Consider the following 12,492-nt stretch of genomic DNA (forward strand, 5'->3'; position numbering starts at 1 on the left):
TTAAAATCAAGTGCACCTAGAATTATGACCTAGTTAAGATAGAAACATTTTGGTCATCAGTTTTTATGGGCAAAGGATGTAATTTTCAAATTAATATCAATTATAAGAAGAATATTTAACTATAAAATAATTTTCTTATTTTTCCTTAAAAAGTGTACGACACCGGGTACACTGACTCTCCTATTTTAAATGCTGTTTAGCATAGAAAACAAATGTTTCTCTGATTGATGAAGTAATGTGGATGCCTTACTGGTAAAAATAGACTGTACTGGATGAAAATGATAAATGGCCGGAAAACTGCTAGGGAACGGAAACCAGTATATTAAAGATATTTTGCAACTTCTAATGTTCTTCTAAAGTACTTTTAAATTCAAAAAGCAGTAAACAAAAGTAAAATTGAATAAAAATTATACGCTATTCAAATAAAACAACCATATAAAGTTTTATTTATTTAGTAACATGGTTTATTCAGAGCAGTTGATATGGTAGCAATAAAATATTGAATTGAGGTTGAATAAATAATTAAAAAGTCACATATCCACTTATCCATTCTTGGACTTGTATTAAATTGGAAATTTCATTAAATATCAACAATGCCTATTAATGTGAACTTGTGTTATTTTCATTAAATTTTTAAAAGTGGATGCTGCAAATTAAAATTTTTACACTAATTTGGCCATAGAAACGGGTCTATTACAAAGCAATACGTACTTCATTTATTCTGTCAACAAGCAGACCAAATAATGCGTCAGGCATACAATCTTTAGCCATCTTGGTTATTTCAAGAGGCATTTACTTTTGTGAAGAAATCGATAAATTTGTTAGCTTCGTCAATTTGCAAAAGCTTTCTTGGCAACAAAATGGCCTCTAACCGGAAGTGCTCTTTAATAGGAGGAAATGCACTTGATTTACAATTTAATTAATTTTTAGTTTTTCTTAGTAATCAAACAAATAAAGATATAGATTTGGATATTGAGCGCATGCTTATCTAATAATTTTCTTGAACATTCATGATGTGATCATTTTTATATATAGCTGGACAGAAACTGTTTTATTAAAAGCTGGACCGTGATATTTCAAGAAATCGACACTGGAGAAAGTAATCTATCTACCGGTTTGAACTTGTTCTTTACGAGAAAGTTGTAATCAGGACGATCCAAACAAATTGCAAAATTCACAAATTAATAAAAGAAGGAAGAGAGTTTATTTGTTTATCAACCTCGACATCTTTATCTAAATAATTGAATTATTTACCATTGTTTAATAAAATAAAAAGGTTAGATTTTTTTCTTTAAATCTGCTCAAAATGGAGATTGATTCTGAAGCCAAATCAATTTATTAAATCATGTAAGTCAGTGCTTGAACTGTTGACAGGTTGAAGCATATTCATTATTGTGAGATAAATTCTTAAGATAATTAGCAATGTATTAGAACTTTCCATATTGTTTTGACTGCACTGGTACAAATAATTATCAAGCTGTGGAAACATGTATATCCGGGTCTAAAAAATGGTTTGATTTTCTCCTCAAAAGATGTAATTTTGACTACAGGAGCTTGATATGGGGTAGTCAAAGCCCGGGGCGGCAAAGCTCGGCTATAGACTACAGGTGTATATTTTAAAAGAAAAAAGAGAAAACTATATATATAATTCTATACCTATAAGCGAAATTTTCAGTATCATTTCTTTTTGGGTGCCGCAAGGAAATGATAAACGGTGGTGTATGCCGATAAAAGCCAATCACAACTTTTCAACTTACAAGATAACAATAAGAGCTGAGGAATTCTGATTGAAAACTGATGCGAAGAATGGTTATACGCTTATTTTAACAGACTTCAGCGTTCAAAGGCCTTGCCATATTTCATATTATTCTGTATGTATGTAGTTTATGTTTAATGAGGGTACATACCCCGGTATGGCACAAAATGCAGCTTTCACTGTCAAGTACGGACCCTGAACATGACGCCAGTCATGCCCTTAAAGAGTTAATTTTGAAGCGCAAAGTGGTGATAATTTCATCAATACGATTTCCACAGAGTATTAGCCAAAGATATGAATTTTGAGCCAAAAGTAGGTCACTGTGTGACGGTCAATGATAACCTTAATGTACAAATGTACTGTTAGTAACCTGAGAAATAATGAAAGGAGGTAGTCCTTAAAAGGGCTTTTGGTGCCAAGGAAAGGGCCTGTCTTACAAGCCTTCATTTGTACTAGGGCTCATGCACCCTAGTATGTTGATATTGTGTCAATAAGAACTACAGTTAAATGTGTACCCCTATATACCGTTAATAAATATACACAAGGAATGCAATGTCTTTTCACTGAGCAGGCAATATTTTTTCATTACAGATATAGAAGAACAATGTTGCAGCTGGAAGTATTGATGATTTTGCTTTCTTCAGTGTCGGGTATAAATCTAACTTTGAAAAAAAATTATAGTACAGTGATAGAATCAATTAAATGAATAGTCCTCTTACTGCAAAATAGCTATGAAAAACTAGCACAGTCTAATGTAATGATTCTTGTTTTTTTTATCATTCTTGCATTTATTTGAAAAGAATTTATTGTTTCATTTTGCCAAACTTACATGTCCTTAAAAAGAACTTCAAAACATTGAAAAGTGATCGAAATGAGCAAAATAATTTTGAAGGGTTCAAGGTTATGCGGCTTCAGGTTGAATAATTATACTATTAAAAAAATAATATATACCCATTTATTTCAGAACATCTATGATTGAATTAAAGAAAGTCTCTATATTTGTTACATTAATAATCCAGTTTAAGGGATACAAGATTTTTACATTAACAGATTTACTGAAACTATGTAATATTTTAATTACAAAAATGCAAGACTTTAACTGCAATAGATTTGCTGAAACATTGTTATATTTTAGTTACAGGAATACAAGATTTTTACTGTGATCGATTTGCTCAGTCTATTATGGGTGTAACGGAGGGTAGGATCATATCACGTTATCAAGATCAGGCATTTTATAGTAATGACATGTCTTGCCAATGGGAACTTGATGCATTAGAAAATGGGCGCATACAGTTAACTGTGGAGAATCTGGATCTACAGTGGAATCCTGAATATTCTTCATGTTCTGGATATGATCATCTTGAAATATTTGAAGGTAATAATTATTGTTAAATGGTATGATGTCATTCCTGTTAAAGGCACATTATGCTTCAGAAATAAATAAGTTTTTATTCAATTTTTGAAAATGGACATGTATAACCATCCGGTTATTTCGATAGGTAGAGCGTTGGACTGTGAATTGGGTGAACCTGGTTCAATTCCCGGACGGTGCTGGTCACTTTCGTTGTGATTGATCATGATATCTTTTCTACGGTCATTAGCATTGTACCTCTGCTGAACAGAACAGAACTTCTGAACAGAAGTTTCAGTTCATTTCTAAACTGCTTGACTGTGAGCCAGCCCAGGAACGATGTGGTGGCTTTACTATGCTCTTGTAAATTCATTGTGGCTAACTGCTGTGATCCTGAGTGAAAACTACCAACACCACCCCCTAAGTGAACATGTGAATTTTATTACATTTAATTAATGGTTTTAGAGCATGAGAGTCAAGATTGTAAGATGCTTATCACCTGAAAAAGAAGTGCTGTATGTAAATTTAATATTTGTAATAAAAGTAGCAAAACTATTTGACAGTAAAAAATTTCTCTCCGTAACAGGCAAACAGTATGTTCCTTATTTAATATGAAATAAATACAAAAAAAAAATCAATTTTAACTGTAAATAACCTGATCTCTTGGTTTTTAACTGCCGCTTCAAGACCATATCTTTCATTTTTTGTTATCTATTTTAGGATCGGAAAAGAACCATACACACTTGACATCAGTTTGCCATGCAAAGAATCCGCATAGTATAATTTCAACTGGAAGATATTTATATATGAAGTTCACTTCAAATCATCAGAACTTTGGTGCAAAGAGTGGAATTGAGATCAAATTTAAGACCTTTAGTAAGTGTTGCAGTGTTAGATATTGGATTAGAAATGTTTTGTGCTAATACTTCTCTAGTGTGAGTGTTTTGGGTAAAGATGACTGGCCTGAATTACAAATGTAGAGCCAGGTTAGTCTTTATATTTGTGTGGTCTGATATATGGTATATTAACTCAGACTAGTCGGTATATTTGATATATGGTATATACTCAGGCTAGTCTGTATATTTGTGTGGTCTGATATATGGTGTATAGTTGGGCTAGTCTGTATATTTGTGTGGTCTGATATATGGTATATAATCAGGCTAGTCTGTATATTTGTGTGGTCTGATATATGGTATATACTCAGGCTAGTCTGTATATTTGTGTGGTCATATATATGGTATATAATCAGGCTAGTCTGTATATTTGTGTGGTCTGATATATGGTATATACTCAGGCTAGTCTGTATATTTGTGTGGTCTGATATATGGTGTATAGTCAGACTAGTCTGTATATTTGTGTGGTCTGATATATGGTATATACTCAGGCTAGTCTGTATATTTGTGTGGTCTGATATATGGTATATACTCAGGCTAGTCTGTATATTTGTGTGGTCTGATATATGGTGTATAGTCAGGCTAGTCTGTATATTTGTGTGGTCTGATATATGGTGTATAGTCAGACTAGTCTGTATATTTGTGTGGTCTGATATATTGTATATAATCAGGCTAGTCTGTATAATTGTGTGGTCTGATATATGGTATAGAGTCAGGTTATTCTGTACCTGTTTAGTCTGAAATATGATATAGAGTCAGGTCAGTCTGTATCTGTGTGGTCTTATGTTTTGTATATAATTGGGTTAGTCTGTAAAATGTCCAAAAAAAAGCAAGTCCTTCATATAGGTTAAATTGAAATATAAAATGCCTGAATACAAGACAAATGCATGTCTATGGTTTGACTGTGACTTGTTAGCATGACATGCTAAGTGAAATGGACAACTTTACATCTTTATTTTTTATAATTTTGAATTAAAGAATTTATAAATGTACATGAACAACATGTTTACTTAAAAAAATGTTTTTTTCTTGATAAAATAAAAGATAATTTGAATTAGAATGAAAATACAACTTGCTATTATTTAATTGATACTGATATATAATTAAACTTTTATTTCACCCAAATGTAATAAATTATCTTAATTGTCAGGAGATGGATATTGTCCACCAAGTTGGTTCCAAGCTTCTGTATCCTCTGAGGACTGTTTTATGGTTGGACTAAATGGGCAGGCAGGATGGAGCCGGGCTCAAGATATTTGCAACTTTAACAGAGCTAATTTAGCGAGCATTTTGTCGGATTCTGAATACAATGCTATTTTAGGTATATATAATTTATGATGCCTATGTAGAGCTAGGATGACTAGATACTCAACAATTTAGCTTTGATTTCATCACCATAGTGCAGTAATAGGTTACATTTTTCTAAATTTAATAGGCATTAACCAGTTATTGCACTAAGGTGATGATTTGATGTATTCTTGTAATCACTGGTCATAATCATCCAATATAACTGAATCATGTTATTCAGATATCATTTTAGCCCTGTCATGACAAAACCAACATAGTGCGTTTCGACCAGCATGTATCCAGACCAGCCTGGGCATCCTCACAGACTGATCAGGATCCATGCTGTTCGCTTACCAACCCTATTTACAAGTAGAGATTCTGATAGCGAACAGCATGGATCCTGAATATACTGCGCAGGCTGGTCTGGATCCATGCTGGTCGCAAACCCATTATGTTGGTTTTGTCATGGCACAGCTCAATTTTATGTATTGTTTTGTTGATTAAGTAATAGATTTCACGCCTAGGAAGATATTAGCAACATGTTCAGACAGGGTATGCTGTAGCCTTAATCATAAGGCGTGTCTGACTCTCATTTATGCACAATATAAATTACTTTTTGTACATGCATTTGCAATTTCCTACAAATGACTGGAAACAGTGTTACATTGATAAGTAGCCTAATTAATTCGTCATGAGGGGTTTGACTCATTGTCAAACTTTTTTTCATACTGTCAAAGACATCGCCTGTCTAACATTATCTTGATGTCTCTTTGACAAGTCTAGTTAGTTGGACTACATTGATAAGTAGCAAAGGCTAACTTGTCTAAATGGTTTTGAAGCAACTAAAACTAAGTCACCATATGTATTGTTTCATGTATATCACAATACTGTTAAACAAATTTATTTTCAGTGCATGGAAGAAATCAGTCAGCAATGTTAACTCAAGCCTGGCTCGGCCTGAGTGACCGTGATAAAGATGGGACATACAAATGGATAGATAAACATTCTCTAGCTTATAAAAGGTTTATGATTTAATACTTTAAATTCATTGAAATTCATAGGCATGGAATTTTGAAAATTTCGGTTTTGTCAGGAAGGACTTAAAGTCGTGGATTTTCAGGGGGGGGGGGGTTAGCAAAAAATAGCATGCAAATAAAGAAAATTATATTATTGTACAGCAGACTTTATCACTTCAAATCATTAGAACTTTGGTTCAAAGATTGAAATTGAGATCAAATTTAAGATGTTTAGTAAGTTTTAGGATAGAAATGATTAGTGCTAAAAGTTCTATCTTGAATTTGTGCATTGACATATCCAAGAAAACTATAAAAATTAGTGTTCCAAGAATTATAATGATTTTGCAGTATAACCCTTATCCTTCCCATTCTGGAAAATGGACTTGCCCAGCTTTTTACTTTGGAACAGTCCATAAGTAGTTGAAGGGAGTACTAAATCAAATTTTTAAAGTTCAGTAGCCAAAAGTGTATAATCTGCATCTGATCAGACTGTAGGGATTTTATGGCTCTAGAATGGTTGCATTTGAACGTCTTGCCACTTTACCCATTATTTTTTGAAAGGGTGATATTAGCTCATGTGAAAATATTAGTCTGCTCACAAACAAGAGGCTGGTAATTCAGAATTCTATACATGTGATAATGTGCTTCCTTAAAGCGTATTAAGCTATATCTTATGAAATATTTTTATAAAACTATATTGTTTCCTTTAATTTATACATGTAGTCTATTCTCGAAAAAGTTGTAACATAGAATGTCTCTGTGATTAAACACTCATGAATATTGTTAAAATAATAAACTGTTCTGGAACAAAATTTTATGTTGCCATATTAAGTACTGTAGGGTTTCCATCATTTAGCAATGATTTCTTGCATCTGTCAGTCACTTTTAAGGCAAATATACTAACATATGTATTTTTCATACAAACATTTTTTAAGTATTCTCTTTAAAAATTTGAAAAAGTAATTTGCAGCAGATATATAGCTTTATACACTATAATAAAAAATTTGATGCAAAGTTAAATAGTTGAGCCTTAAAACAGGTACATACATGTTGATCATTTTTGTGAATATTTGCAGGAAAATGACGGGGAAAAGATATGACACGTTTTGTATTGCTCAAGATTATAGGACCGGCGATTGGAGTGTGCTCAACTGTGATAGTCAACACTTCTATATCTGTAAATGTAAAAAAGGTTAGTTCTGAATTTTTATCACCTTTTAATTTTGTGTGGTTATATATGTCTGATTAATAAGTATATTAAGTAAAAACAGAACAAAATATTCCCTAACAAAACAAGTTAATATCTTTTTATGCCCCCGGGCATATAGTAATTGAACCGTCCGTCTGTCCGTACGAGGTTAACCTAGAACGGCAAGTTGGATTTTTCTTAAGTTCTACCTGTACCAATGGCTTCTAAGTTTACACACTTACTAATCAATACAAAGTACACGATCTGGGCAAGTTTCATAACTCTGGCTTTCATATTTACCAAGTTATTGCCCTTTTCAGCACTTAGAAAATGAATAATGGTTAACCTAAAATGGCAAGTTGGAAATATCTTAAGTTCTATCTAAACTAATGGCTTTATAATTTCCACACTTACTTATCAATACAAAGCACATGATATTGCCAAGTTATATAACTGTGTCATCCATATTTCCCAGTTATTTCCCTTTTTTCACTTTGAAAATAGGGCCTTGTCTGGTTAACCTATTTCGGCAAGTTGGATTTATCTTAAATTTCTCCTAATTGCTGAATTTCTTTACTGCTATCTTTCATATTTAGTAGGTGGATACCTTTGATGGTCCTCTAATTTTTGTTAGAGTAAGCGGTCTCTAGGGTCAAGGTCACTGATTTAAAAAATAAATATAAACCTTTTTGCTCATACAGCCTTTATATTTTAGTTGATGTTTTAGTTTAATACAAACATGGGACGTCCTCCTTCTTTGGGTGTAGTAAGGGGTCATTTGGGTCAAGGTCAATGTTACCAATGTCAAGGTCACCAATGTTAAAAATAGATTTTTATATTTTTACAGGTGTATTGACCTTATTCTATAGACAGATGTTATTTATAATTGATAGAAACATAAACTTTGATGGAGTTCAGGGCTCATCCGGAAGGGCGATTCAGGCGATAACTTCGCCGTGTATATTCCAATTTCGCTCTCCCGATTGATCAAAGAGAAGTCAACATCGCCGATAAAATCTTAATTCCCAAATAGTAATTACTTAGCGATGTAAAGAGCAGAGATTGTATCCGCCCATATGACGACCGTATCATTATCCAATCAGAGCGTCGCTTTATACTACCCTTCTACCTGTAAGCAAAGCGATAGACCGCCTACTCTAAACAGTAAATAATGAGAGCATCGGCCCGAAACGGTATGATAGTTTTGCGAGATTAATACGGGATTTGGCGATAATTATAGATTGTTTTTTTCCCGATTATCTAAACACGTGCAATCTTCCCTAATTGATATACACGATGCACTTCGATGGTGGGTTTTAACCCGAGTACAGGGCGATGTGTAATGGATTTTTCACGGCTATCACAAAACTGTTAGTCAATTAAAAATAATCAATTTCATTAATGATCAGCGACAGGATTAAAAACTTAATCCTAGTTTTGAATGATTTCAGTCTGTTAACATCAATTTTCACTGTAAAATTGTTATGTCGCTCACGTCATGGCTACAAGGCGAATTAATGCCGAAACCGAGCAACTTAAGAAAGTTATGATTACTGATTCTGAATGATAGTTACACCTACGCGAAAATTTAAGAAAGCCAATTCGCAAAAATCTTGCGATTGGTATGTTGTAGACAGTGGGTTGTTCTCTTTGTAGAAATGCCAAATTTGACACAGTTTACGCACGTGGGCACGACATCCCGGCTAAACTACATATCGGTCGTATATCATGTAACGTATATAACAACACAATTTGTCAGGAAAGAAGTGTTCTTTTTGTTTCAATATATATATTTGTTTTAATGTCGTAAATTACGGTAAATATGATGCTCAGATTAAGATTTATCAATATTGTAAATTTTAAATAGCATTATTTATAAAGATATTACCGAATTTAACATTTCATGAAAATAAAGGGAGGTAATTAGAAATAAATTTTCTACAATTTCTCAGTCAATTTTTCAATAAGAAATGAATGTATGTAATTTTTTAGTGATCAAAATATAATGTGCACAAATGTTTGCAGTACATATTTTACATATTATTTGATGTTTGAAAAAATTGTTTTATAAGCATAATTATATGCATATAAATGTGACATTACAACATTCAGGAATATGAAAGAAATTTTTGTCACCAAAACAGAATAGAACATATATTATTAATAAATATCCAATGTGACCTCATCTTCTGTTAAAGAGTGAGGAAAGTAAAGAATATAAAATTGATTTTATCATCATATTCTTTCCTATACACATTATCAACAAATCTACATGAAAATATAATAAACACATATTTAGAGAAAGCTTATAAATAGCTGATCAATAGATATCAAAATAAATTTTTTTTATTCATATTTGCAGCTCAAAAACATTTAGATGCCATTGCCAGATCTACTATTGATTAATCTACTATTAATTAATACTACTATTAATTAATCTACTATAACTATTAATTAATAAACTGGAGAAATATTATATGTGTGTTTATATCATAATTAAAGGATGTATAGCCATGCATGTTAATGCATACACATTGGGTTGTTTCCATTCTCCCTAATTTTCGCGAGGAAGTCACTTCTCCCTAAAATTTCCCCCCAGGATGAGCCCTGGAGTTAGTGGTCAGTTGGGTCAAGGTCACCAGTGCTAAAAATAGATTTTTACACATTTGCTCATACAGCCTTTATTAAGTGACAGATATATTTTATATTTGGTAGGAAGATAACTTGCATGGTATTCATCCTTTTGATTGGGGTAGGGATCAGTGGGTCAAGGTCACTTGTGCTAAAATAGATTCTTACACCTTAGCCCATACAGCTTTCATTTATTGACAGTTGTATTTCATATTTGGTAGGAAGATAACTTGCATGGTATTCTTCCTTTGGATGGAGTAAGGGGTCAGTTGGATCAAGGTCACACGTGCTAAAAATAGATTTTACACTTTTGCCCATTACAGCCTTTATTTATTGACAGATGTATTTCATATTTGGTAGGAAGATAACTTACATGGTATTCTTCTTTTGGATAGAGTTAGGGTCAGTTTTGGTCAAGGTCACCAGTGCTCAAAATAGATTTTTACACTTTTTGCCCATACAGCCGCCTTTATTTAATGACAGATGTATTTCATATTTGGTAGGAAGATAACTTGCATGAAGTTGAATATTTTTCAACTTCACAAGTCAGAGCAATGACTTGACAACTTATATTTTTCACAATTAGCAAAATGCCATGACTTTGTCAAGCTATAAAACTTGTGTTTACAATTTTTTGGTGATTTTTTCTGTCCATAAAACTGAGTGAATGGGTAAACATTATGAAGTACTTACTGAACAAAGAATCTGAGCCGGGGGCATTTGTGTTTTAAAACAAAACACTTCTTGTTTGTTCCTAGAGATGGGATGGGAAGGGACTGGGATTGGGACAAAGTGATTCCTCATATTAGCCCCATAATTTTTTGGTGAGGGGATAAAAATTTTTCGATATTATAAGCGTAAAATTTAAAAATGATGTTAGTTAAGTAAATTTATATTATGAATAGTACAAAAGGATTAAAAAATTAATTCTGCAGATCTTACTGAGAAAAAAAATTCACAAAATAATAAGGCATAAATACTTTGAAAAACTGTTCAAGTGTTTTCCTATTACAGATGGCATTCACTGTTATTAATAGTAGGCCCGACCCACCAACACCCTGCACCGAAAAGGGTAATAATAAGAGTATACTCATTTAATACTAGGTTGCTTTTAATATAGAATCAAAATTTAGGGGTATTTCAAGGGCATTATATTACAAAGATTTTAGGTCATTATGCAATTTTGGGCCACCTTGCTGATAAAACATTATTTTCCCTAATGCAACTGAATAAAAGGCAATCAAAATGACGAATCAACCCCCAGTGACTTTTAAAAGGGCTGCTGTCGTTGAATGAACTATAGTTGCTCGCACACAAAATTTTAAGTTTACACATAATCACAATCAACAAAGCTTAACATTGAAGATTTATAAACTCAAGAAAAAAATATCCAATAACTGTGCTCAAGCCAAAACATGACCCTCAGAAATTCAAAAAATGTCATAAAGCAGAAATTTAAAAACAATATTAAAGTTTAAAGATTATATCTAGTTGTCTATATGATATAAATCTTGATCTAGGGCTTCATGTCCAGATAGGAACTAGCAACAAAGGAACTAGAACTTAGGACAAGACCGGGAAAATATCAGTGGCATTTATAACTAGATTTGTGACTTGACAACATTAGAACGGTTCTTTAAAGCACACAAGTTCATAAAATAACTTGCACTTGAATGTTATTATCGCTAAGAAATATTAAAAGTATTTATCAATATAAACAGCAATAAAACAACATTTTCTCATCTTTATTTTGTGTTATCATGTTTTCTAAGTTAAATGGTGGGTTAAACTGATAAACAGATATTTGTTTACATTAACAACTGTCTGTTTCTTAGAAAGGGCGACAACCAGGATTATCAGTAATGTGTAAAGGCTGTGTTTTCGTCATAGGCATTAAAGACATTTATACTAGGTTGCTGCTTGCCATTATGCAATATTGGCCCTCGAATCAATAATGTCCTTTGGGTCATTATTGCATAATGGCAAGCAGCAATCGAGTATTAACATCTAAATGATATGTGGCTTCCTATATGTTAATGAAACACTTATGTGTACTTAATTTACATGAAACTTATAACTAAATATAAACTGATGACCTTTTGATTTATTGAATTTCGTTAAAAGCTATTATGCCTCAGAAATCCATATTTTCTTAATTCTTTAGAAGTGTGTGCTTAAAATGTTTTTATAATGGATTTAGAGCATGTTAGATGTTTAACAACTGAAAAAATTAGCACTTGTCATGCAGTAATGTGTCATAAAGGTAGCAAAAAGTTAACAAAGTAGTATTTTTGACTTCAGTAAAAAAAAATACTTATTCTCAAATTAAACCAAGTGTCAAAAGAAGCAAAATAAAGTTCATCTAAACA

At 32.3% G+C, this 12,492-nt stretch overlaps 1 protein-coding gene across 1 annotated transcript; it reads left to right on the forward strand.

Moving 5' to 3' along the window:
- Positions 1-1,132: 1,132 nt before the first annotated feature.
- Positions 1,133-7,495, forward strand: LOC132742138 (uncharacterized; the record flags this gene model as incomplete). Its single annotated transcript, XM_060730464.1, is given in 7 exon segments — positions 1,133-1,276; positions 2,348-2,406; positions 2,892-3,131; positions 3,828-3,983; positions 5,151-5,321; positions 6,198-6,309; positions 7,380-7,495. Coding segments are annotated over 6 exon segments (841 nt in total), but the record flags the coding sequence as incomplete, so codon positions are not given.
- Between the last annotated feature and the right edge of the window lie 4,997 nt (positions 7,496-12,492).

This window comes from Ruditapes philippinarum, unplaced genomic scaffold (assembly GCF_026571515.1).
Source record: "Ruditapes philippinarum isolate M1 unplaced genomic scaffold, ASM2657151v2 ctg20901_1_1_1_1, whole genome shotgun sequence".
NCBI classification, from domain to species: domain Eukaryota; kingdom Metazoa; phylum Mollusca; class Bivalvia; order Venerida; family Veneridae; genus Ruditapes; species Ruditapes philippinarum.